Source organism: Nyctibius grandis, chromosome 10 (genome assembly GCF_013368605.1).
Source record: "Nyctibius grandis isolate bNycGra1 chromosome 10, bNycGra1.pri, whole genome shotgun sequence".
Lineage (NCBI taxonomy): Eukaryota > Metazoa > Chordata > Aves > Nyctibiiformes > Nyctibiidae > Nyctibius > Nyctibius grandis.
In genome coordinates, this window is record NC_090667.1 from 16989466 (window position 1) to 17016436 (window position 26971).

The window sequence follows — 26971 nt, forward strand, 5'->3', positions numbered from 1 at the left end:
TGAAGTGGGCTCCTGGACACATGGGTGGAGGCACCGCTGTGGAGGCATCCCAGCATTCATGGCTTCATGCATCGCTCCAACAGGCAGCGAGGGCCACGCTGCTCAGTGCAGAGCTGCTGGGAGGTCTGGCTGCGGAGAGCTTGAACTTGGAAGCTAAAAACCAGCTGGTTCGTGAGAAAAAGGCTTGGCACAGCCTGGCCCAGCCCGGAGCCCCGGGGCAGCAGGAGGGTGGAAGCAGCCGGGATCTCTGTCTGCTTTTCCCCCTCCACGGAAACAGGAACAGCCTTTCCCAGGCCGGTGTCTGGAAGAAAAGGGACCGAGGGTGTTTGGGGTCACCACCCACGTGCCCCCTCCTAGCCCACGGCTTGCCACCACGTCTGAGCCCCGAAACAGGCCCCTCCATGGCCATCCTGGCCAGAGCAGAGACAGCTGCCTCCAAGGACACCCAGGGGACACAGCTGGTCCCCAGACCCCAGCGGGGTGCATGGCTGGGCTCCCACCAGCCTTTTTCCTCTTTTTTTTTTAATTCCTTTTTTTTTGATGCTCTGCTTTGCCAGGAGGTTGCAAAACCCCGGCAGTGAGTCAGACCAGCCCGGAGCTCCCGTTCCCCTTCTGCAGCCCAGGAGCAGCCAGGCATCGTGTCCCAGCTCCACAGCCCAGGAGCTTCTGGGCAGCTTTGTGCCTGTCCAAGCCCACCCGTCCTGCCCCACTCGGGGTGACCGCCAGCCCCTCCAGCCTCAGCCAGGCAGCAGGGAAGGTCTCTGACCCCTGTGATAACGGGGACAAGCAAACCCTGGCCCCAGCCCCAGGCAGGGGGTGACATGATGGGCAGCATCAAGGAGCGGGTGATGCTGGGGAGGAGGAGGGAGGGAGGCATGAAAAACCCCTGAGGCAGCAGGAAACCTGCGGTGGGAAGCTCTGAGTCAGCTCCAACCACGCTTTGCTGAGGCCTGCCCCCCCCCGACCCCGCAGGGCGAGGTTAGGGGAAAGGACGAGGCTGAAAAGCAAAGTCTCCACGTAAACGGGTCGCTGGGACCGTGGTTTGTACCCCCCACCCAGCACTGCAGTGCGGCAGCAGAGGATGCTGTGTGTGGCACAGCGCCGGGGGAAACTGAGGCAAGAACCGGGCCAAGCTGGGTGCTTGGGTCACACGAGAGGGAGTGAGACAGGTGACACCGGTCATAAAGCCTAAAACAACCCTTCACAAGGCTTCCTGAGAGCATCAGCACAGCTTCACCCCGCACACCCTCCATGACCACCCCTTGCCCCGTCCTGCTCGTCCCATCACCAGGGCTCCCTTCTGGAGGGATATTTTGGATGTGACTGAGAAAGAAGAGCTTCTGTGGGCATCTCCCAAAGCCACCCGTCCCTCCCACCGCGCAGACTTTCGGGGTTCTTGGTGGGGGATTTTCTGCTGGTTCCACAGTGGTTTCGGGCAGACTGGGACGGCCGGTCCGGGGGGAAACTGGGCGCCCCGTTACTGCGGCATCAGCACTGAGGCGTTGTCAGAGGGTGTTTCTGGGGTGCTGAGTCACGCTCTCTGGGTGCTGAGTCACGTCTGCTGGGGCTGCCCTGTCCTGGGCCCACTGGCACATCCTTGTCCCTGAGCCAGGCTGCGGGGGGACCCCACAGCAGGGCCGACCAGCGCCATGGTCCCACACTCCCCACCCTGAGGTCCCCCGGGGAGGGCGCAGGGACCTCCCCAACATCCCCCGTGGTCCCCTCCGCCCTCCCGCACCGCAGGTGCCTGCACCCTGCCCACGGGCTGTGTCCTGCCCTTGCCCATCAGGAGCCAACAGCCCCATCGCCAGAGCACAGACCCGAACGTGTCCTCCTTCCCCCTCGGACCCACAGACCCCCCTCCCAGCCCACAACCCTCCACCACAGCCCAGCTACTCACTGGAGGACCAAGCGTACCCCCCAGCTGACCACCCCCAGCACACGGGTCCCTCCGCATTTCACCCCAAGTTCAACGTGCTGTAGAATCCCTGATATTCTGGGCAGGGGAGGACATAAAAGACCCCCCTTTGATCACCCCTCTCTGCTGCCACGGCCATCTCCAGGGGTTTGCTGCCCGTGCCTGGTGCAGGGATGGGGACTTTCTGCTCGGAAATGTGTGGCACGAGGTGATGCTGATGCTTGAAAAGCTCAAAAGTGGCTGCAGGAGCTGGGACCGGTGTCCCAACGCTGGGCATTTCGCTGCTGGCATCCAGCCCGACGTAACAAAGGCTCTGGGAGCCCTCCTGCTGTTTAAGCCTTTTCTCATGACATCTCTTACCTGCTTCCACACCAAACACCCCCGGGGCACTGCGCTGCAGCAGAGCAGGGGTGGCATCCCCTGGGATGAACAAACATGGGGCATCGTCTGAGCTGGACATCATCTTCCCACCAGTGACCTCAAGCACCTGGGAAGGAAGGAAAGCCCTCTGAGAGCTGTGCTAGACGGAGGGAAACTGAGGCACGGAGGTCCCAGCGGGTTCTCCACATGGTCGGGGTGGACCTGGTCAGGCAGGAGAGCTGGTCCAGCGCCTCGGCTGGAAGCACTGACCTTCCCGTTGAGCCTTGGGAGCGCGGTGTGAGGGGGAAGAGGTTTTTCCCCCGAAAAAACAACCTCAGCACAGGAATTTATCAGTTCAAATTGAAAGGCCGATGTTTGGGAGAGCGCAGCAGGGAGGTTAGCGAAGGCCTTCCTGAGCTGCACCGATGATCTCACGTCCCGGGGGGCTGCTGCTTCCTGACTGAGGAGCCTGGAGCCAACACGGGTTAGAAACCCTGAGCTGCTGGAGCTGCAGTTTGCCTTAAAGCAGCAGCTCGGGGAGCCCCGACCTCGAACGGGGAGGGATGCCCTGTTGCCAGCCCAGCCCCAGAGGGGTCCAGCCCAACCCAGCAGGTCCCCTCACCCCCGGACAACGTGGGAAAACGCGACTGAATCGTGAATCCGGGGGCAGACTGGAAAACCACGGTCACAAACTCATCTGCCTGGTTCCCCAGCCCAGGGCGACGCTGGCGAGACCCCGGCACAGCCCTTCTCCTCCCCTGCGCCTGCTCTGCTCCGCTGAGCGCTGAGGAAACAGCCTTCCAGGCTCAGCTGACCTGGCTCTCCCACCAGGAAACATCACCACTGAAAAACAACTCCTCGGCCAGTATCTGGAGGCGTTTTTTTATCTGGCTCCCACCCAATTTTCATTGCACGGTTCCAGCGCTGCCTCTGCCCTCGCTGAGGCTCGGCTGCTCTGCAGCCCTCCCCTCTCCAGCCCCAGAGCTCAGGCTAGAGCCCACGGTGCCCGTTCCCTGGGGTCCCAGCACACAGGGGAGCGGTACCCAGGCTGCTTCTGCATGGACATCCATGCCCCAAACTGCAAATGCACTTCACAGAATCACAGACTCAATGAGGTTGGAAGAGCCCTCTGGGATCATCGAGTCCAACCATTGCCCTGACACCACCATGGCAACTAGACCAGGGCACTAAGTGCCATGTCCAGGCTTTTCTTAAACCCCTCCAGAGATGGTGACTCCACCACCTCCCTGGGCAGCCCCTTCCCATGGCTAATGACCCTTGCTGAGAAGAAATGCTTCCTAATGTCCAACCTGACCCTCCCCTGGTGAAGCTTGGGGCTGTGTCCTCTTGGATGGACATAGATGGGAGCGGGCACCGAGATCAGCGCGCAGCCCGAGCTGAAAGGCTTTGGCTGGCACAGCTGGTAATAAATCAGCCCTCAGCCCTTCAGCATCCCCCTCCACGGCCCTTGCCCGCATCGTGTCCCACTCCCTTTGCCTTGCTCCTGCAGCTGGACTCCGAGTGGGCTCCAACAGGAGGTGGGGAGCGGGGTGGGGGACAGCAGCCCCCCAACAGCATCTCTGCTGCCTTCCTGCTAAAGAGCAACAGGAAAAACCTTTCTGCTACCCCGAAGATGCCAAGGAAACCGCCAGCCTCCTCCACACGCACCCACCCCGTCCTCTCCCTTCGCACAGCACGGGCCACCGGAGCCGCTGGTGCAGCGGGTGGGTGATTAGATCAGCGATGTGAGGGCGTTTGTGCCGAGCTGGCGTTATTCAGGGCCTGGCAAAGTCTTTCACAGAAGCAATAAAAGCCGATAAGGCGACTAGTTACCCACTGTCCTGTGGCTGGGAGGCCACGCTGGCTGGTCACGGGGCTGCTCGGCGTGCTGGGCAGAGCGGTGGGCTGGGGGAGCCTGGGGGGCTGAGGAAGCCCTATGGGCTGGGGGAGCTCCATGGGCTGGGGGAGCCCAGGGGCTGGAGGTCCTACCAGCTGTCCCCATTCCCCAGGTCAGGGGTCCTTAGATGGCACATGCTCTGCAAGGTCCAGCCCAGGAACTCCAGGCTCAAGGGCCAAATCCTGAACCAATGTTATTACTGAAATGTCGCAGATGGTTTGAAACCCCTCGAGGATCAAAGCTCAGGCTGGCAGGGCTTTGGTTCACAGCTCTCACCAAGGGAGAGCAGCCCTAGATGGGGACCTGCATGGCACAGGGACGTCAGCCCTGGTCACTCAGAGCCGCTCTGGCTTCGTGGATATGTCTCTACGAATGGCTGTGGCTGCAGGGACAGGGGTCTGTGAGCAGGGACGGGGTCTGTGAGCAGGGACGGGGTCTGTGAGCAGGGACAGGGGGTCTGTGAGCAGGGACGGGGTCTGTGAGCAGGGACAGGGGGTCTGTGAGCAGGGACGGGGTCTGTGAGCAGGGACAGAGGGTCTGTGAGCAGGGATGGGGTCTGTGAGCAGGGTCGGGGGGGTCTGTGAGCAGGGACAGGATCTGTGAGCAGGGACGGGGGGGTGTGTGAGCAGGGACAGGGGGTCTGTGAGCAGGGATGGGGTCTGTGAGCAGGGACAGCCCGGGGCGGCCGCAGGGCCTGACCCCCTGGGACAGGCTGGGCCACAGGGCAGCCCCCTCCGTCATGGATCTCACCTTGGTCCAAGGCACAAGGCTGGGGGTCCCAGTGCTCCCTGTGGGGTCAGGCCGAGGCCAGCCCGCTCTTCCCACACCCCATCCTGCGAGAAGAGGGAGGCGGTTTCTGGGCAGACCAAAGCTCTCCTGTGTTTTATCAAGCTCTCACTTTCAGTTCAGAGCCAAAAGCCCTAAAAGCCGCCGGCTCACCTGACCACGGCGGTGGGCAGCACCCAGGGCCCGGCCTTGCTGTTTGCTTTCCAAACAACCCAACGTTTCCATTTCAGAGTGACCGGCGGCTCTGCCCACCCGCGGGACAGCCACACGTGGGGCCAGCGTGCCCAGGGGCCAGCGTGCCCTGCTCCCCCCAGGGGTGGGCTCTCACCGGGGGCACAGCGGGCACATTCCCCCCACCCCGGGCAAAGCCTCCGGGAGATGCTCGGCAGCGATTCTGCAAACCTTCGCCCGTCCGAGGGCCGGGGGGGGCCCAGCTGAACCCAGAGCTGGCCCGGAGGCCCCGGGGACATGCGGACCGTCCCCTAAACCCGTGCCAGGCCCCGTCCCCTAAACCCGTGCCAGGCCCCGGCCCCCAGCCCCGACACCCGCTGTTCCCAGCATGGGGGGGATGTTTCGCTGCCTGGACCCGGGTGTCCCCCAGCCCCGTGGGGCCACCCCACCCCCGCCACCCGCGCTGCCCCGGGGGGGGTCACACTGGGGGGGTCCCTGAGGACCACACAACCCTGTCCCCGCGGTCCCCACCGCCTGTCCCCCGCTGCCGACGGGGCACCGCGGCCGTGTCCCCGGGCCAACCCCCGGTCCCCGCGGCGGGAGGGGGCTGCGGGGGAGCCCCCGCCCCTCGCCCCGCCCCTCGCCCCGCCCCGGCCGGTCCCTCCCGTCGCAGCGCGGTGGGCGCCGGGCGGCGGCAGCCGGGGCGGGCCGGGCCATGGCCCCGCACCAGCCCAGCGCCGGGCACTACCTGCGCTCCGACAGCGGCGGCTCCGAGGCCCCGATGCTGGCGGACGGCCCCGGCCCCGGCCCCGGTCCCGGCCCCGGCCCCGACGGGGCGCGGCGGCGGCGGCGGCGGTGCGGGCCGCTCTGGGGCAGCGTGGCCGTCATGGCCATCCTCGCCCTGCAGATCGCCTCCACCACCGGCCTCTTCGTCTACTTCACCATGGCCATCTCCAAGGTGAGCGGCGGGGGGGGGGGCTTTGGCCCGCACCCACCCGGCCCGGAGCCGTTCGGTGCGGGCGGACGGGGGGGGGCTGCACCCCCGGGACACCCGGCGGCAGCGGGGGCGGCTCTGCCCGCTCGCCCCGCAGCGCCTCTGCTCGCCGGGGGCGGTGGCTACCGGCGCTGCCCCGCCGCGGGTCCAGCTGTGGGGCGGGGGGCGGACGCTGCCCCGGCTCCGCCCGGAGCCGTCGGTCCAGATGTGGAGAGAAGGAGCCTTTGTCCTGGGCTCCGCGCGGGCAGGGGGGGGCCCTGCGGCCCCACATCGGGGGCTGCCCTCGCCTCCGGGCCCCATTCGCCCCCGGATCCTGCTCCATCTCCCCCCCCCCGCCGTTCCCATCCCCCCCGCCCTCCAGGGCCACCAAATCCTCCTCCCCCCCCGTCGTGAGACGCTGGATGCGGCCCCTGGCTGGGAAATTCCCCCCGCTGCCCCAGGCCAGTAGCTCTCGGGGGCTCGATCCGGCTCCATCACACCAAGTAACCGTGCGGGGACCCGGCCCTTCCACCTCCCGCAGCCCAGACTCGGGGGTGACGGGCCTGTCCCCTCACAGACCCCCCGTCCCTACTCACACACCCCCATTCCCTACTCACACACCCCCGTCCCTGCTCACAGAGCCGCAGGGAAGGGCTGAGGAGGACAAAGCCACTCGAACTAACCTCTTTGGGCTGATTTCCCAGGCTTGTCACCGGGTCCCCACAGAAGATCTGTGCTGGGGGAGGTGGTCAGAGCTCAGCACCTTGGGGATTCACCCCTCGGCAGGGCTGGGGGGGGCTCGGAGCAAGCGGGGACGGGGGGGAAGCGCAGGGTGCTGGAGGTGGCCAAGCCCGAGGACTCCTGGGTTGTGTCCTGGGAACGACCCAGGTGACAAAGGTCGGATGGTCAAGGTGCTGCTGTTCATTCCCAGCTCCTGGCACCCTGATTTCAGGGCAGCCGTCCCATCTGTGCCTTAGTTTCCCCACCCCGGTGTGGTGAGACCCTAGAGCCAGCTGTGCCTGTCCCACAGCCAGAGCTGAGCCGGGTCAGCCCCGGGACAGCCCGGGAAGGGGGAGCTGGCCGTGCAGCTGCCCGCGTCACGCGGAGGGAAGGCTTCCAGCCCAAACCGCAACCCGGAGAGCGTGTGAGCCGTGCCGGGGCTGACGCAGCCCTGCGAGCGCTTGGGGTCCCGTCCCGGAGCTGAGCAGCGGGGGGGAGCGCGGCCGGGGCTGCCTGGGCACGTCCGTGGCGCAGCTGCAGCCTCACCGGGCAGCCCCTGCCCCGGAGCACCCGCTCAGGGCTGCGGCTGGGGTTACTGCTTGGGGAGCCCCCGTTCCCCCGGGGCAGCAGAGGAGGAAGTGAGGGAGATGGAGAGTGGGAAATTCGGGTTCCTTGGCTTTACCTGGTGCTCTGCAGCTCGGGGGTCCTTGAGCCTCGCCGCCGCCTCGCGCTGGAGCTCAGTGAAAGGGGCCAGGATGTTTGGGATGAGCACGACTTGCTTCTGCCGGGGGTCGTAGGACAAGATGGGAGTTTAATCCATCCGAGTCACAAAAACAGATTTTTTTGAGTCACAAAAACTCAAGCAGAACTTGGGAGCCACCCCCCGCCCCCAGCCTCCTGCCACCCAACCCCGTCCCCGCGCAGGGTTTGCATCCCAGGGTACCGTTCTGCGCCCCGTGGCACAGCCGTGAGCAAAGGCAGCTGCCCCCTGCCCGCAGCCCCCCAGGCATCCCCCCTGCCCCCCCCCAGCCTCCTGCCCGGTGTCGTTGCAGCTGAAGGCGCAGGCGCCGGGGAGCGCGGAGGAGCTGCGGTGCCTCCAGGCCATCCGCCAGCAGCAGGACCACGACGGCTCCGGCCTCGAGGAGCTCGTCACCAACCAGTCCTGCCTCAAGCTGGCCAACACCATCAAAGCCTACGTGGCCACGGTGAGCCCTGACCCGCCAGCCGTGGGGAGCGGGGGAGGACGGGACAGCCGATGGGAGGGCTCCGGTCGGCCTCCCTGCCTCAGTTTCCCCATCGGGTGGCAGAGGGCAATGGCGAGGGTGGGTGAAGAGGGGAGCGGGGCTGCACGCCAGGCCCTGGGGAGCCCAGAGCCACAGCGGGAGAGACGAGGTCAGGAGCGCGGGGAGCGCCCGTGTCACCTCTAACCCTGCGGGCGTTTCTCTTCTCTAACGGTTCAGGTGACGGAGAACGTCCTCCGCAGGAGCGCGGCGAAGGGTGAGTCCCAGCGCCGGGGGGGCAAGGAGGGCCCGTGTCCGCGGGGAACGGGTCGGACGGACAGCCGTGTGTCTGTCCTGAGGCCAGGGCCACAGGGACAGCACAGAAACGTTAATGATTGACCAGCTGTCCCCATCCCCAAATAACCTCCCTGTCTGAGGGGTCAGCGGGGCGCGTCGCTGCCCCGCTCCCTCGGCACGGGGCCGGGCGTCCCCACGCTCTCTGCGCCCTCCAGCTGCGTGTCCCTGTCCCTGCAGAGGCCCGACGGAGCTACTCCAACACCTCGGAGGGGCACGTTCCTCCCAAAAGCGCCGGCAAACCCTCGGCACATCTCACCCTCCGCCCGCAGAGCCCGGCCCAGGACGGTGAGTCGGGGCTGAGCGCCGGCATGTGGCTGAGCTGGGGGCAGGGGGAGGATGGCACCCAAAGGGCCGGGGAGGGGAGGATGCGTGTGGTGGCAGAGCACAGACTCAATGAGGTTGGAAGAGCCCTCTGGGATCATCGAGTCCAACCATTGCCCTGACACCACCATGGCAACTAGACCAGGGCACTAAGTGCCATGTCCAGGCTTTTCTTAAACCCCTGCAGAGATGGTGACTCCACCACCTCCCTGGGCAGCCCCTTCCAATGTCCAATGACCCTTGCTGAGAAGAAATGCTTCCTAATGTCCAACCTGACCCTCCCCTGGCCAAGCTTGAGGCTGTGTCCTCTTGTCCCATCGCTGGTTGCCTGGGAGAAGAGGCCGACTCCCACTGCGCTACAACCTCCCTTCAGGTAGTTGTAGACTGCACTAAGGTCACCTCTGAGCCTCCTCTTCTCCAGGCTAAACACCCCCAGCTCCCTCAGCCGTTCCTGGGAGATGTTTCTCCTGTCCAGTCCAAGACCACCTTCCCCACCCCTCTGAGCTGGAGGGGAGAGAGCCAGAGCGCCCCGCTCCCTTCCCGTGACCCCGATGGGCGTCCCGCTCCCCTCGCTGACCCGTCCTTCTCCCCAGGGAGCTCCAGGCGCTTCGGGAACCTCTCGCAGTCCTGCCGCCACGCCATCGCCCGCTGGGAAGCCAGCACCATCCACTCGCACCTGCAGAACATCACCTACCGCGACGGCCGGCTCCGCGTCAACCACGCCGGCAAGTACTACGTCTACTCCCAGATCTACTTCCGCTACCCCAGCGACGGGGCCGGCACCCGCGTCTCCGTCCCCCAGCTCGTCCAGTGCATCAACTGGAAGACGTCCTACAGCCAGCCCATCCTCCTGCTCAAAGGGGTGGGCACCAAGTGCTGGGCGCCCGAGGCGGACTACGGGCTCCACGCGCTCTACCAGGGGGGACTGTTTGAGCTGAAGGCCGGTGACGAGCTCTTTGTCTCCGTCTCCTCCTTGGCCATCGACTACAACGACGCAGCAGCCAGCTACTTCGGGGCTTTCCGGCTCGACCTGTGACAGCCGCCTGCCACGTCCCCGCTGCTCCTGCCCACCCGCTCCCCCACGTCACCCTGCAGGAGCAGCTCTTCAAACCGGACAACGGCCAAATGGCCGGGGGGGACCTGGCACGGGGTCCCTTGGGGCGAGGGACAAGCCAGAGGAGGGCACGGGAGTGGCTGCCCCAGGGACCCCCTGGGCTGGGTGCCACATGGGGTCCTGCCGTCCAGCTGGGAGGAAGCCCGTGAGCGAGGAAGGGTGCCCGAGGGCCCTTGGGACAGAGGGACATCCCAGCCCTGGTGTCACATCACCTCCCTGGCTCCCACCTGAGCAGGCAGCACCGAGCGGGTCCCTGCTGCAGGAGGGGCCACATCTACACCCATCAGTGTCCCCATGGCAGGATGAGCCTCTGCAAGGCCAAGCCCAGCTCTGGTGGGGGCAGAGCCGCTGGGCCATGGGGGCTCGGGGACAGGAGCCGGGGTTGGCAGCGAGCAGTGGCACGGCAGGCACAGGGCTGGCACCCCCGGGGAACAGCCTGCAGGTACGAGGCGGGTCCAGCAGCGGCTTCTGGAAAGGAGTGAAGGAATTTCAGTCCGGGCTAATGAGGAACCTGGAGCGATGCCAGGGGAGGGCACAGAGCAGCGAGGGACGTTTGGGGACCACCCGGCCCTGGAGCTTCCCATCACACCTCCCCTCCCCTTCGGACCAGGCATCTCTTTCCTTGGGGTTTTTGGTCCCCCCAGCCCCACGCAGCCGCCTGCCTGCCCACGTCATTAACCTGCAGGATGTCACCCCACGGAGCAGCAGGGACCCAGGAGGGACAAGCCGGACCCCTCGGCGTCAGAGGATGCAGGAGGTGGGTCCCAGCAGGGCAGAGCGTGGCCAGGCTGGCCCGGGCGCTGGGCTGGACGCAGCCCCCTTGTAATTACCTGTGTACCCCTGTATCATATCGACGGTCGGTGGGTACGGACGGGACGGTGGCACAGGCTGCCCCGGAGGGACGGGGGGCTCTCGGGGCTGGTGTAAATAAAGCCCGTCCGCCAGCACTGGGCCTGCTCCTCTCTGCATCAGGCGCCGGGCGAAGCAGAGGTGCGGAGGTCTGGCTGGTTCCCACGCTCGGCTGGCACACCACAGCCCCCCGGCAGCCCCCCTCCGTGCTCCCTGCAGCCGGGGTGCGGTGCCAGAGCTGCGGGGTGCCGAGGTGGCCTCAGGGAACGGGCTCCTGCGCTTCCCAGGAGCTCTGGCCCCCAGAGCTGCAGGCAGAGCCCAGCCAAGGCTGCAGGCAACAACCGGCTCCTGCCTCGTCTTGCTCGAAGGGCTCCGCTGCGGCCCCGCGGGCATTCCCAGGGAGACGCGCTCCCGCTCCCAAGCCTGGCACCTTCATCTCCCCTGGGACCGGGGGCTGCTCCGGCACAGCCCCTCCCGGCCCCGCTCCTCTTCCTCCCCTGCTCCCGCCAGCTCTCGGGGGCTGCATCTCACTCAGGGGGATCCTGATGCTGCTCCTCCTCCCTCCGCTTTGGGGTCACCAAGCCCAGCCCAACCCCAGGGTGCCGAGATGGGCTCGTTCCCCATCACGCCGCGGCCAGGCAGGGGCTGCTCCTTGCTCCCACCATCCCTCCCACAGCTTTCCAGGCCTGAGCCCCCTCTTTGCATCCTGGGCTGGGGCTGGGAGCTGGTGCCAGGCTGGCTCCCACGTCCCCCCACCCATTGCCACGCACCACCCCCAGCCCCTGCAGGCTCCTGCCCCAGCGAGGCCGACACAAAAAGCCCCCCCAGCACTAGCCCCCCCAGGGGCACCAGCCCCTGGACCAGCCCCAACCGCACCAGCAGCTTCCCCAGTGCATCCAAAGCCTCCCCGGCTGCCAAGGGGTGACACGGCCGCCCCCGTGCCAGGCAGGGCTGCAGGTCCTGCTCCCCCCGGCATCCCCCTCCCTGGCTGAGCCCCCCAGCCCCACGGTCCCTTTTTCTTCCACCTCTCGTTCCTCCTCCTGCTTTCTCAGCCACTTTGGTGACCAACAACAGGCATCAGGCTCCCAGGGCTCTTAAACTCCTTACTAGCCCAAAACCTCCCCCTGGGGCCACCGAGCTCATCCCGGCTCCCACGTCCCCGGCCCCTGAGCCAGGGGAGCCCAGGGTGGAGCCGGACAACCCGGGGCTGCAGGAACCGCAGCTGAGTCGGCTCTGGGGCCACAGGGGTCACCTGGCCCATGGCCACCATGGGGAGAGGGGGCTCCTGCAGAGCCCCAATGGCACCAACACCAAGGGGAGGCAAAAGCTTGCCCGTGCCAGGCGGAGCTGCCCTGGGGAACAGCCCCAAGGGGCTGCCCTGGCCCCAGGGTTCACAGCCCGGAGCCGGGGGGTTTGAGGGGCACAGGGCACTCGCCAGCCCGCTCCAGGACAGTCCCCATGTCCTGACCCTTCATCTTTCCCCTGTGACATCTCCCCTTTCAGAGCAATCTCACCCTTCCCAGCCCCTCGTGAGCTTAGAGGAGGCTTAACGCAAAAAAACACCCAAGAGGATGAGAAAAGCAAAACAACCCCGGGAACTCGATGCACATTTAACACACGCCAAGCTGGGAGAGGGTTCTCAGTTCCCCAAACTGGTCTGAAATGTAACAAGCAGCAGCAAGTGCCACCGGAGCCCAGACCATACCCCTGGAGAGCATCCCGGGGAGCCCAAACCATACCCCTGGAGAGCATCCCGGGGAGCCCAACCCGTGCCGTGCCCCTGGAGAGCATCCTGGGGAGCCCAACCCGTGCCGTGCCCCTGGAGAGCATCCCGGGGAGCCCAAACCGTGCTGTGCCCAAGCACGTCACACCAAAAAGCCCGTGTGTGTCTAAACACACCCCGAGCACTTGGCAGCGTACAAGGCACCGCTGCGTGCTGCGTTACTCGCCTGCTGCCCGGGGCAGGGTTTCTTGGCCCTGCCGTGATTTCTGCGAGGGCAGAGCCGGGCGATGCCAGGGCTGCAGGAACATGTGGTTTCAGGGAAGAGGAGCGGTGCTAAACCCGCCTGCCCGCAGGCCACGAACAAAACTACTCCCGCAGCGATAAAGCCCTTTGCCTTTCCCATGCCAAAGGCAGCGCGGATCAGCCCGCGCACGCCCGGGCTGCCAGCACGGCCTCCACCAAGCTCAGAACCACAGAAAAAGACCAAATCCCCCGACACAGAGAGATTCTCCTGCTCCCCAGCCCGCTGGTGCCGCGTCCCTGCGCGATGACAGCCCTGAAACCCCCCTGTCCTCTAACAGAGACCGGGGGGCGGGGGGATGACTGCAGCTCTAATAACATTTTCAGGTTGACCTTATTTCTCCTGGCTTGGCGGTGTCGATAGGATCTGGACACACACTGCTTCCTTGTAGCCGCTGCCAAAGGACCCTCTTATCTTCGCCGCCGCCAAGCTCTGCTTTCCCTGTGGCGCAGACAGCAGCCAAGGGCGTTCACAGCGCTGACGTGCTGCCCTTTGTCTCAAAATAAACTCTGGGGCTGAAATCTCTTTTTTTTTTCCCCCCCTTCTTCTGTTATTATTAACCAGCTCATCGCTACATCCAAGCCTTCTGCTCCCTTCCAAACAAGATCTTGTTTTACTTTCAAGTCCCAAGTTCGCAGCGGGCAGGAGGAAAGCCACACCGAAAACCACGGCAACACCCCAGGAAATCATTTCTTGGGACAGTGTAAATAAAGCACAAAGCAAGTGAGCCCGGGGCTGTGACCCTGCTGTCACACGCACACAGACACCCACCGTGCATCTCCCCGGGGGCACCTCGGGGCATCTCCCCCAGCCACGGCTCCCAGCCCCGAGCATTAATTAAGCCTGAAAAAGAGAAAAAAACAAAGCAGCAGGGATTCAAATAGCTGTAGGAGGGAGGATGCTCCTTGCGCCGATGGGAAAACATGAATGCTCCAACGTGAGCGAGCGGAGGGACCCTGTGCAGGAGGCAGGAGCCTGTGTTCACCCACCCCATCCACGCCGGCTCTCCTGGAGCCGTGCAGCTCCCAGCACCTTCCCAAGGCTGCAGCCCCACGGGGACTGGTGCTGAGGCCCCAGAGGAAGGTGATTTCGCTTCCCCACTCCCAGAGTGAATTGCCTTTTCCTGCTCAGACCCTGGGTTCTGGGCGCAGAGAGAGCTGGGGCCTGCGGGGAGCTGGGGCCTGCGCGGAGCTGGGGGCAGCCGAAGCGGCAGGGCCGATGCCAGCAGCTCGGCCGTCCCCTTTTCCACCCGCAGACCCATCACCGCCGCTCCCTGGCACGCTCCCAGGTTTCCCTGCCAGCACCAACAACTCCCCGCTCTGCCCTTGGGACGAGCGAGCTGTACACAAGCAAACAGCTGAGCCAGCGCGATCCCCGCTCCCGGCCCTCGTGCACGAAGGACACGCAGTTTTCCCCTTTTATTTCCCCAAGTGAGACAAACTGGAAATACCAGGAAAAAAATAATTACAAATAATTCCCCTCACCTACTGCCTGCAGCGTGGGCCCGTCCCCGGGCATCGGACAGAGCTGCTAAACAAGTCCCGACCCTGGGAGGAGCCCACCCCTCACGGCCACCCCAGTACCCACTCCTCGCTCCAGCTGGGAACCCGGCAGGGTGGGAAGGGCCGGCATCGGGCTCCCCGACCCACCGCATTTCATCAAGGCCAAGTTCAGAGCTTCTCCGCGGACAGGCAGAGACGAGGTGAGTGGCAGAGCATGGGGAGAGCCCATAATGAACCCCCTCGTGCATCCTGTGTCCGTTCAGACCCCAGCACTAGGCTGGGGGTTTGGCAAAGCCACCGACCCCAGCCCGATGGCTACCCCAGGCATCCACACCCCTCCCCAGAAGGGTCCCCAGTAACGCACTTCATAAACGTGGCATCGTAACCCCCTGCCAGGTCCCCTCCTTTTCGGGGTGAGGGTGAGGTGCTCCATGGAGAGGTGCTCCTGGAGGTTTTAGCAACACATGAAACAGGTGTTTACAAGAGCACCAACCCCAGCCCTATTGCTGGGTGTTCGACCCAGGGCTGCAGGCAACGGTTCTGGCTTCGCCAAGGAGCTCACGGGCTTGGTGAGGTTCATCCAGCGTCCAGATGTGCTCCAGCTCTGGCTTGTGTAACCCGCTGTCTGCCGAGGAGAAAGCCCAGGGCTCCTCCTGGAGTCACTCCCCGGGTAACGCAATGGCAAAGCAAGGACTGGGCAAAACCCTCCAGCTCGGACCGCCCTGGGAGGGGAAGCCCCCCAGCCAGCACCGAGGATTAGGGCCAACATCGAACTCACTCCAGTTAAAACCCTCGCGTACAGTCTCTCCCCTGGCCAGAATTTTTGATGAAAGAGTTGAACTCATTTTTGTAGGAATTAAAGGAATTCACTCAGCCAGGAGGTTCTACAAGCCCCATCTCAGCAGGGATGGGAAGTCACCAACCCCAGTACAGAGCTCTCCATCCACGAGCCCCACGGCCTGGGCACGGCTCGTCACTGCTGCAGCTCACGCAGCAATGGCCACCGGGCAACTTTCCTGCAAGTTTCCCCTCTACACACAACTACGGCTTAGAAACAGGTCTGGAGCCACCACGAGTACATCAACCTCCGAAAGCATTCGTGTACCTTCAAAATTCCAGTCAACGGTCACAATTTTATTAACAGGAAAATAATTCGATAAGATCTGGGACAAGGACTTGAGGAGCACAGGCGTGGACCGAGGTACCTGGCTGCCAGCGGTCAGGACGGGCGTTATTGCATAGGTGTTGGGGGGAGCGGGGCTGAGGAGGGGAGCGGGGCACAGCCCACGCACCCCCATAAGCACCCCGGGCACGGGGCTCCCCGGGGGGACGCCCACAGACACCGCTGATGAAGGAAGAGGTCAGTTGTGCAACATCTACCACGGCCAGAGTTTCCTGGGAAGGGCAATAACTTAGGGCTTTGTGGATTTAATTACATGCTCGAGGGAATCGAGGAGGGATCCTTCGGTGTGGGTATCAAAAGGAGGGATGGCGATGAGAACACAACTGTCCGCTCCTCCTGCCTCCTCCCTGGGGCTCTCCTGGCAAGGCAGCGGCGGAGTAATTAAATACATTCACAGAAGATTAATCAAAATAAGCTTCTTCCCAGCCAGAAACTGGGCCCAACTTTAAGGAGATCTGGTCTTCTGGGGGTTTTGTTTTTGTGGGTTTTTCCTTCTTTCAGCAAAACATCCTCAAGTGAGACAGTTTCGTTTTTTCCCCTCCCCTATTTTGACTTTACCAGGTTCTTATTTTTCCCAAGTAGCTACTTGGGAATCCACCACCCCTGAGTTACAACTGTGTCTTCCTGCCACCACCTGAACGCTGTGTGCAAAATCATCCTTCTCCTTCCAAATTCCTGAAGGTACAGACCTTGGCTTTTCCTCCCCACGGTAGTAACGAGTCCAAATAAAATAAGGAAATATAATTCTATAGCATTTTGCTTTTACTCCTTCATGGAATCTTTCCAATGCAACTTCACAAAAGCAACGTAAATAAAGTCTTTTTTGTGGTTTTTTTTTCCTTCTAAAAAGAAGATTATGTTCCACAGATTATGTAGTGCAATTGGTTATCTGGTAGAAAAAGAATTATCTTCTTCAGCTCCGTGGAAGGAAACGCTGAAAACAGTCCCATGGTCTCAATAAAAATAGGAAAGTCTCTCCAGTATGGTCTGTAAAGTGTCTTTTGTGTTGAACACACAATACCTGCTAGTCTGCCTTTAATTGAAGAGTATAGAGTCTGGGTCCTGGTTGGCCAGCTGTGCAATGTGCTTCAGGACGTCCTTTTTGGTGATGATCCCGAGGAGCTTCCTGAAAAATGAGCACACACAGTGTTAGTGCCTCAGTCCCCGCAGAAGGGGTTGTTTAGCCTGGAGAAGAGGAGGCTCAGAGGTGACCTTAGTGCAGTCTACAACTACCTGAAGGGAGGTTGTAGCGCAGTGGGAGTCGGCCTCTTCTCCCGGGCAACTAGTGATAGGACAAGAGGACACAGCCTCAAGCTTGGCCAGGGGAGGGTCAGGTGGACATTAGGAAGCATTTCTTCTCAGCAAGGGTCATTAGCCATTGGAAGGGGCTGCCCAGGGAGGTGGTGGAGTCACCATCTCTGGAGGGGTTTAAGACAAGACCGGACATGGCACTTAGTGCCATGGTCTAGTTGCCATGGTGGTGTCAGGGTAATGGTTGGACTCGATGAGCCCAGAGGGCTCTTCCAACCTGACTGATTCTGTGATTCTATAACACACACGCAGCCAGATTTGGGAAGAGGCCGTGAGCCCTTTCCATGAGCTCTACAGACCCATCACCCCATGGAGCCGCATCCTCGCCTTATGTTACTGCTTCACCCAAAAGGATCAGGGGTTCCACAGTTGCTTTTCTCCAGATAACAACTGCTCCAGGCGATGCTCAGAGCCCTACACATCGGAGGCCTCTGTTCCCAGGAAGGAGAGGAGGTTTTGACTCAGGTCCACAGGCAATCCTGGGGCCACAGGGCTCTGCCTGCAGCGTCCTTACCCGTTGTGAGTAACCAGGCACTGGCGCAATCCCAGCTTGCGGAATATGTCCACGACGATCTCCATGGGCGTTTGGTCTGTCACCGTGAAAGGACTGAGGTCCAGGATGCTCCTGAGCTTCAGCATAGAGGGGGAGCTTGGAGGCAGCGGAGGAGAGTGGTCAGTGAAATAAATAACTGAAGTGCTCACAATCCCATCCTGCTTCTTCCGGGCATTTTCTGGAAGAAGAAACATTTGATTAAATATCATCCCTCCTTTCCTTTTCCAAACTATACTCTCTTCTCTCCCTCCCCACATTGGGATGGCCTTACAAGTCCATCCCTTCCCTTCCAAGGAGGGTGCGATATGTTTCCATCCCGTCTTCTAATAACTACATCATAACCTCTAAGGTCTCCAGAGCTTCACGGCCACCGTGCATCTCAGCATCGTGCTCTGGCCACATAAATGCAAGTGCTGGAGATCTTTAACCTCCCAGTTTTAGGAGGAGGTAGATACAATGCTCCCTACTTTTATCATGGGATTTGGGTCCCACGCAGAGTAGCTACAGAAGTATTTTTAAGTACTTAACCTACTGGTGTAGGCTCCAGGCCGTGACTAGGGTCAAGAATAGAAAACAAAAAGTTGCTTCTTGCACCTGAGTGATGCCAGGACAGCGTTTACCAAGTCCTGCCAGCACCACACACCACCTGCCTCACAACCACCGACACGGCAGCACAAGCGAAAGGCCAGGCTGGCTTTCAGTGGTGGGGAGAGATGGAAGACTTTACCATCAGTATTGATATTTATAGGCTGGACAGCACCACCTCAGAAGTGACCCGGTATTTCATACCATGGACCAACCAGACTTTTTTTCCTTAATGAAATAAAATAAGGTTTGAGACATTAACAGCTAAGAGAGCTTTCCACATCCAGTCATCAAGCCTTAGCTCTTGGTGGCAAGTAGTCTCATGCATCACAACCGTGCCCTAAGGTTGATGACATGGTTTAGCGGGCATGGTGGCATTGGGTCGATGATTGGACTTGATGATCTTTTAGGTCTTTTCCAACCCTAAACAATCCTATGATTCTGTCTTGCCTCTTACCAATTGAAATGATGAGGTCCCTCCTGAGGACAAACCCAACAAGCCTTTGGGACTCCCGTGACACCACCACTGGGTAGCCACTGTACGTGGTTTCATTGATGATGGTCTCAACATCTTCTACGGTCATGCTGTCCTGAGTGATGACAGTCAGAGGAGGATCGGTCCTCCGTGGCCTCATGACGTCCATCGCAAGCGTCTTGTGCGAGAACTCCTCCTTGGCTTCCAAGAAAGGGTACCCGTTGAGGCGAATGTGGGCATCGTAAATGCCTTCCCTCCCAATGGCGTCGGCCACCCACTTGCTGGTCATGGCTGCTGCCATCAGAGGGACGATGTATTCCAGTCCACCAGTGAGCTCAAACATAATGACCACTAGTGACACAGTCATTCGCGTCACCCCACCTGCAAAGAGAACACAGAGGCGACATGACCAGGCTGTTTTCGGGGTCTCCAGGCAGGAGAGCTGTTCTGAGGTTTGCTCCAGCTGTCCTCTGCCAGCGCACCTACAGGAGGTCTTGTAGCACCAAGCGGTTGTACTGTTGGACTCCTACATCACAGAATCACAGAACGGTTTGAGTTGGAAGGGACCTTGAAGATCATCTAGTTCCAACCCCCCCCATTCACCATCGCAGCAGGAGCCAAACACGGGCACAACGCAGCTCTGAAACCAACACCAAAACAGTTGAGGCATTTCAAGAGAAACCAGATGAGCCGCCTTAAATATTTTTTACAACAGCATTTTGCCTCAGCATATTTTAATTATGTGTTTGAGATTCAAGTCCCAAAGTTACTCCCAAATGTTTTAGAGGAGTTTTGCTCCAACAGCCACCTCCTGAAGGGGCACAGAGCCTTTACAGAATCACAGAATCAATGAGGTTGGAAGAGCCCTCTGGGATCATCAAGTCCAACCGTTGCCCTGACACCACCCTGTCAACTAGACCATGGCACTAAGTGCCATGTCCAGGCTTTTCTTAAACACCTCCAGAGATGGTGACTCCACCACCTCCCTGGGCAGCCCCTTCCAATGTTTAGTCCTGCCCAGTGCTCAAGAGAATAGTTAATGAAGCAGAACCGTATCTATTTTTCATCGGTTACATACAATCAAGAAGGTTTATCCCCTTTAAAAAGACCCAAGATGGGTGTTGGTATGCTTTTATTGCTCCTGAAATGAGAGTTTCTCCTGATAAAGTAGTCCCTTAAGAGTTAAACACGCTGTTCCGTGGAGGAGAGGGCTGGGAATTACAATGAAGGTGAAGTTCAGTCACGTGCACTCGATTTCTCAAATCCAGCCAAGTGGAAAAAGTGCTACCAAAAACCAGAGCACTTGAAAGAGGAGTTGCATCACAAGGGGTAAGGCCAGAACGGGAAATAAAATGAATTAAAACCCCACAGGAAAATGTGAAGTCCCTGGCCCATCTCTTTTGTCCTACTAGCTGCCCATGCGGGAGCCTCCCCCTGAAACCTGCCGTGTCCAACGGTAGGTTGGTGCTGGCAAGAGAACACAAACAGGATGAGAAACGTGTTGCACGTTCTACTACAGAGTTTCCTGTTCCTGAGATGAAGCCAGCTTTGATGGACGTGAGAAGCCCCTCTCCTATGAAGACAGGCTGAGAGAGTTGGGGCTGTTCAGCCTGGAGAAGAGAAGGCTCCGAGGAGACCTTCTAGCACCTTCCAGTACCTGAAGGGGCTACAGAAAAGCTGGAGAGGGGCTTTTTACAAGGGCATGGAGTGATGGGATGAGGAGGAACGGTTTTAAACTGAGAGAGTGGAGATTGAGATGAGATATTAGGAAGAAATTCTTCCCTGTGAGGGTGGTGAGACCCTGGCCCAGGTTGCCCAGAGAAGCTGTGGCTGCCCCCTCCCTGGCAGTGCTCAAGGCCAGGTTGGATGGGGCTTGGGGCAACCTGGTCTGGTGGAAGGTGTCCCTGCCCACGGCAGGGGGTTGGAATGAGATAGTCTTTAAGGTCCCTCCCAACCCAAACCATTCTACGATTCTATGAGAACAGCAGTATTTCACCACTACATGTCTTTACGTGGCCAACCAAGACCCAAACCGCAGCCTGGACTTGAGGAGACATCTCGCTTACCCAGACACGCGGCAGCCCCGACCATGGCGTAGAGGCCAGGCGTGATGCAGTCAGCTCCTTGGCTGCACCAGCCGCTGAAGATGGCCCAGTCGTGGTGGTAGTAGGCCAGCTGCTCCACGGCCACGCCAAGCAGGCGCCCGGCGATGGCGCCCACCGCCATGCTGGGGATGAAGAGGCCTGAGGGCACCTGTGGAAAGACACGTTGGTAAACGCACCGTTCCAAACGCTGGTGAGGGCACTTTGAAACAGGACCGAGTTAGAGGTTATGCCGGAGTTAGCATGGGCAAGGATGCCTCGCTCTGTCACCTCTGCCCCTCCCGCACCCTCATGCTCTGAAGGCTCTGCAACAGCGTTTGAATTTACTCCTTTCCGAGCAGGAGAAACAACCACCCAATGCTTACGATAAGTAAGCATTTACAAATTAAGATATTGATAGCTTTCACAGACTGGTTTGGGTTGGGAGGGACCTTACAGACCATCTAGTTCCAACCCCCTGCCACGGGCAGGGACACCTTCCACCAGACCAGGTTGCTCCAAGTCCCATCCAACCTGGCCTTGACACTGACAGGGAGGGGGCAGCCACAGCTTCTCTGGGCAGCCTGGGCCAGTGTTATTGCATATATATCATAAAGGTCTAAGGCAGGACAATTTAGAAGCAGTCTGCGCTTGGAAAATGGGATGTGAAGCCTTGAGACACCAGCTTCAGTGACTGCATCTGGCACCCACACTCACAGACTAAAAGGTTTCTACTTCTACTCAGTTACGAGCAACAGAACAAATAATTGCAGTCTGTCCCCTTGCCCCCTCCTTAACAGAGCTCGGGGAGGAAAACACGTCTGTTTATTGAGCAAATAAAACTCTAAGATGTGGAGTTCCTGCAGAGGGTGAGAAGAACACGAGCTCCTCTACAGACAATTCTCACCTTCATGCCGAAGGTGAAGATTGTGATGAAGACCTTCATTACAAGGGCCAAAGCCAGCTGCCACATGGCTGTGTAAACTCCTGGGCCAGCAGCTCGGTCTGGCAGGTCATCCCCTTTGGTGCTGTTGAAATCGTTCACATACTCGCAGAGCCTGGAGGAGTCTAAAATCCCACAGTCGTTGAAGAGCTCAGAAATCAGCTCGCTGGTGCTCATCCTGGTGTACTCGTTGGGGAAGGCCAGAAGGGCTGTGATCGCAGTCACTACAAACACCTCCAGCACAGGGTATTTACCCAGCTTGGTCGTCTTGCGTCGCCTGCACCAGGCGATGTTGCTGCGGATGAAGAAAGCTCCCCAAAGCCCACCAAATATTCCCAAAAGGATGAATGGCACCAGCTCCAGAAGATGCCACGGCATGTGAAACTCCACGTAGAAGAGAACCAGGCGGCTGTTCCCAAAAGGGTTGATGGAGCGCAGGGTGAACGCAGCGACCAGAGCGGCGAAGAAGGAGCGCCACAGCGTCTTGAGAGGAAAGTAGTAACTGACCTAAAGAGGAAAAACAAAGCAGGTTCAGTCACTTTAACACTTGTCACTACACCAGTCGCCGCCCAGTAACATCACCACCACTGCAGGAAGTCAAAGTGAGGACTGAGATCGATGTGCACTGGCCACACACCCTCCTCTCCAGCCAAGCACCCCAGGCTCTGCTTTGAACTCCTGTTCAACGTGGACTGCCGTGACCAGGGTGGCTCCTGGCCTGCACACTTCCACTGCAGCAAGTGCCCTCTGTGATCCCTGAAGGAGAGGTGATTTACTCGGATAATAAAAGCTGTTACACACAGAATCACACAGAATCAATGAGGTTGGAAGAGCCCTCTGGGATCATCGAGTCCAACCATTGCCCTGACACCACCATGGCAACTAGACCAGGGCACTAAGTGCCATGTCCAGTCTTTTCTTAAACACCTCCAGAGATGGTGACTCCACCACCTCCCTGGGCAGCCCCTTCCAATGGCTAATGACCCTTTCTGAGAAAAAATGCTTCCTAAACCCTCATGGGGAGAAAGAAAACATTTTCATGTCACTAGAATCCTTATTTTTCTCAGTATTTGCCTTTAGCTTCATCTAATTCACATAATCAGCTATAAGGTGAATCTGGAGAACACCCTGCCTTGGGTGCTCTGCAAAGTCCAGAAGTGCCAAACAACAGTGCTCACCACAGCTGCCCCCACAAGTACCGCTCAGCTGAGCAAAACCATCCCATTCCTCCTCTGAGCTAAGCCCTGAAGCAAGCAGCGGTGATCCATTTCACACCTGGATCAAAAGAACGAGGATTAAAAGTTCCTCAGGAAGAAAGAGGGTTTGATAAGCCAGGTAAGTCCGTTCCCAGGTACCCTGGGACAGAGATGTCAGGAGGGAGTGGACATATGGGAAACATGCCAGAGGCTGTGAGCAGTCAGTGTGGCTGAGCACGCACAGACCAGGGGAAACCAACGGGTTTACTGCAAAGCTACGGATAAGACATCATCCAAAATATATTCTCCAGTATTCGTAAGAATTACCTGAAACCTCAATAAGCTTTTAGGTTGCTCGGCCTTGTAAATACACCACCAACAAGAGTTCAAGAGGGTCTCCTCTCCACACCCAAGCAGTTATGAGCAGACTGTATTTTTAAACCAGCAGGGTCAGTTCTTGCAATAAAGCAGCTCGCCAAGAGCTAACAGAAAATGCTGATGTTACCTCTTCCAGACTAAAGAGCACTCCTCCGATCGGGGCACCGAAAGCTACAGACACACCAGCAGCTGCTGCTGCTGATAAAACCTAAGAGAGAAACCAAAGACAGTCATTGTCAGCCCCCGCAACCTTCCCCCTTCATTTGTTTGTCTTTACTGAAATTTGGTCCATTTTTATCTCCAGTGAGTGCACCGTAAGCCAGGGTCTGACCTGTCTTAAAGACAGCAGGGAAGAGATGGCGTGAGGCAGTTCCCTAGGGAGAAGGGCTGTTGGGTTTGGTTTAGCAGAAGGTAAATTGGCCAACATGACACCACACATCTCACATCGACCGTTCTCCGGTGACTTGCCCAGAGAAAAGCCTTACAGCGCTGTGAGGAAACACTCACAAACGTCACGTTAAATGTTGGCTTGGTCCTTACACCACGCCTGTCGCTGTGCCCCTGGAAGCAAAGCCCTTCAGTCTACTCCTACGGCCAAGCCCAGGCCCCTCAAACGCTCCCAACATGGTTTATGGAGTTGCATGGCAAACAGACAAGCGTTGCAGAACTGGGTCCGCAGCAGGTCAGTGCCTGCGAATGCTCCCATCACAAATGAGATGATGACCTGGGGAGATCACAGAATCACAGAATGGTTTGGGTTGGGAGGGACCTTAAAGATCATCTCATCCAACCCCCCTACCACAGGCAGGGACACCTTCCACTAGACCAGGATGCTCCAAGCCCCATCCAACCTGTCCTTGAACGCTGCCAGGGAGGGGGCAGCCACTGTGGTGTCACTTCCTAACCGAGCTGGCCTTTGTCCAACCAGGTGTTGCGCTGAGGCACACCAAGAACATGCCAAACCAGAACAATTCACAGCCAGCGCAAGGCCCCAGACCCACCGGGCTCCCCACACCACCTCAGCAGTTTGACAATACCAGTGTCTCTCCGTACCTCTCTGCGCTTCGCTTCGTTCTTCCTGTACTTGGTGAAGAGATGACACAAGATGTTCCCACAGCAGCAGGCGACGTGCACCAGGGGCCCCTCTTTGCCCAGGCTCAGCCCAGAGGACACCGCCAGCACCAAGGTGATGGTTTTGATGATCAGTGTCCACTTGCCCAGGTAGCCTCTAATGATGAAACCACTTAAGATAGTTTTGATCTGGAAGTCAAGCACACAAAGCTCTACAGGCTTTCATTCAAGCCCTGCTCAGAGCTCCTGTTTTACGAGGCGCTCCCAATCCTGCCCTCAACTTTCCCTACAGCTTTCTGAGTCCCCCCCTCCCCAGACTAGCAAAAGTAACGTAGAGTTGGTAAAAATATCCCTCCGTGCAAAGGCAGAAACAGGCATTTGAGTCCTTCCTTCAGGGCCACTAGCCCTGCTGAAGAAAAACCTGGGGCCTGTAGCCTGTCCTACACAAACAGTGGGCTTTTGTTTGTACCTCCTGCAGAAAATGCCAAAATATTTCAGTTTTTAAAGGGATTGCATGGAGACTTAAGTACTAGACGTGCTTCAGTAATGGTTTGGAAAAAAGCACATATGAAGTCACCATCTAAAGTGCAAGAAATTATTATTCCACAGCAAGCATATGTCATCTCTGGCTGGTGGATCCCCAACCCACCTTAAAAAAACCCAACCCACTTTCATTCTCACTCACCTCTGGGATGCCTGAGCCACAGGCATAAGGAGCAAACCCCTTCACAAGTAACACAGCGAGAAGGGAGAACAACAAGGCCCAGAGAACGTACATGAAGTAGTTGAGAATATAGGCGAAAGCCCCCTGAAATGCAGAGAAAGTTCCCCAAATTAGACCATTTCAGCTGAGATCACATCAACCGTGCCCAGTGAAGCAAGCACGCGGGAACAGCAGGTAACCTCACGTACAGCCATCAGCCAAAAATGAAGAGTAACTCACTTGAGTTTATTTACACCCTTGGAAGACCCCAGCGACGAACGTTGAACCACTGACCCACCCAGAGCTTGCACTTCTGCCATATTCACCCAGACCACGAGCAAGGGACGACACAGGCCGGGGAAATGGGACATTGGGCAGCAAAACCAGCTGTAGACACACGTCACCTCTCCATGGCCAAGGATCAGCTGGGACCAGCTCTTCCACTCGGGACACTGGTCTCTGTCCGTAAAGGTTGTGTTGGACTTCCAGCAGCAGTGCTCGCGGTTGAACCAGAAGCCTGCTAAACACACGCCTTCTTTCAGATCTGTCATCCAGTGGGCAGAAATGTCTATCAGACCCGCTAAGGACCCTAGTGTAAAGAAAAAAAAAGAGAAAAAATTAGTCATTGTCTTATGCATATTCAAATATCTGAAGGTTACAGTCCGCCCTACTAATTTTTCCACTCACCTACCAACACACAGAGCAATACTGGTATTTTTTACTACAATTAACTAATGAGAGCTAAATGGGAGGATACTCTTAAGTGTGTATGTTGGAAAGAGTAGGTCAGGAAAAAAAGGATGCCTAATAATATTTCCAAGGCTGACCATCATGAACTGCATTCAAACCCATCCTACATCACTAGAAATTAATTACTCCCCTAGCTTGGCCAGGGGAGGTTCAGGTTGGACATGAGGAAGCATTTCTTCTCAGCAAGGGTCATTAGCCATTGGAAGGGGCTGCCCAGGGAGGTGGTGGAGTCACCATCTCTGGAGGGGTTTAAGAAAACACTGGACATGGCACTTAGTGCCCTGGTCTAGTTGACATGGTGGTGTCAGGGCAATGGTTGGACTCGATGAGCCCAGAGGGCTCTTCCAACCTCATTGATTCTGTGATTCTATTCTCAATTAGACTGAAAGAGCTAATTAAGCTCATTAAATGTAGCCCAGCAAGTAGTCTGAGAGGCAGAGAGGGACGTACTGCATTTCTGGAGGACACAAAATGTGTCACCGGTCTCCAGCACTAGAGCTGGCATCCAGGAGTAACACTAAACGCTAAGACGGTGACAGGAATGACTCTGAATTTGGAGAAAACATTTCCAATCCCAATTAAAAAAAAAGAGGGGAAAGTTACAACTGTGCCAAGTGTAACAAAGCAAGCAGAGGGCCAGTACAGAAAGTAACTCAGCTTTTAAAAGACAAATCTTCAAGCAATTTCTTATTTTTTCTGTTAAGAAAAACTCCTACAACCCCCATAGATAAACGCTGCAATCAGCTCTGCTCTCAACTAAAAGGACAGAGTCCTCTGATCTGCACGAGCAAGCGCTAGCACAAGCTCCAGAGGTAGCACTAAACATCTAGTAAATCTTCCAGTTAATGAAAAACTGGCCAGCAGCTTTCCTTTGTAAATATTAACAGGAGATTTCCTGCCATTCCTCGTGATGACTGCTCTCTATCGGGAAGATCTGTATCCAGCTGATTTACTTCTGCTGCCCTGGGTCCAAAGTTTGCTTCTGAAGTCATTTAAAAGGTCTCAGCCAGCCAACCTCTGAAGAGGACACAGCCTCGAGCTTCGCCAGGGGAGGGTCAGGTTGGACATTAGGAAGCATTTCTTCTCAGCAAGGGTCATTAGCCATTGGAAGGGGCTGCCCAGGGAGGTGGTGGAGTCACCATCTCTGCAGGGGTTTAAGAAAAGCCTGGACATGGCACTTAGTGCCCTGGTCTAGTTGCCATGGTGGTGTCAGGGCAATGGTTGGACTCGATGAGCCCAGAGGGCTCTTCCAACCTGACTGAGTCTGGGATTCTGTGAAAGGAGCCTTTGCGATTTAATGGGAATTATTTTTAAAGGAGGAATCGGTACCGGTGCTGCGGTGCAGAACCAGGACTCAGCTTTAAACTGAGGTTTGCTCTTACCTGCCAACAACCCGATGAGCAGCATCAACAACCAGCCGGAAAAAGCATCGCTCACGCTGTGTATCAGTGCCCACGTGGACTCTTTGCTTCTACTCGTGATCTAGAAAAGGTTTTTTCCAAAAAGAAACAACAATCTGTTAAGACACTG

General features: G+C 58.5%; 2 protein-coding genes across 6 annotated transcripts in view; one reads left to right on the top strand and one right to left on the bottom strand.

Annotated features, from left to right (window-relative positions):
* Window positions 1-5812: 5812 nt before the first annotated feature.
* Window positions 5813-10784, top strand: LOC137668197 (tumor necrosis factor ligand superfamily member 10-like). Its single transcript, XM_068409530.1, has 5 exons — window positions 5813-6090; window positions 7878-8030; window positions 8286-8322; window positions 8580-8687; window positions 9317-10784. Exons 1-5 carry the CDS (start codon window positions 5848-5850, stop codon window positions 9757-9759), a joined length of 984 nt encoding a protein of 327 aa, XP_068265631.1. The 5' UTR covers window positions 5813-5847; the 3' UTR covers window positions 9760-10784.
* A 4541-nt stretch (window positions 10785-15325) lies between these two features.
* LOC137667696 (H(+)/Cl(-) exchange transporter 5) overlaps window positions 15326-26971 on the bottom strand; it is a 38701-nt gene continuing 27055 nt past the window's right edge. For all 5 annotated transcript variants that reach the window (XM_068408714.1, XM_068408712.1, XM_068408713.1 and 2 more), the window contains 10 exons: window positions 26824-26923; window positions 25096-25280; window positions 24674-24796; window positions 23971-24177; window positions 23045-23125; window positions 21308-21850; window positions 20386-20572; window positions 18302-18700; window positions 17221-17437; window positions 15326-16521 (listed from right to left, as the gene is read on the bottom strand). In XM_068408714.1, coding sequence (XP_068264815.1) covers window positions 16431-16521; window positions 17221-17437; window positions 18302-18700; window positions 20386-20572; window positions 21308-21850; window positions 23045-23125; window positions 23971-24177; window positions 24674-24796; window positions 25096-25280; window positions 26824-26923 — 2133 coding nt within the window. In that variant the 3' untranslated portion in view covers window positions 15326-16430. The remainder of the gene's footprint in view (window positions 16522-17220; window positions 17438-18301; window positions 18701-20385; window positions 20573-21307; window positions 21851-23044; window positions 23126-23970; window positions 24178-24673; window positions 24797-25095; window positions 25281-26823; window positions 26924-26971) is intronic.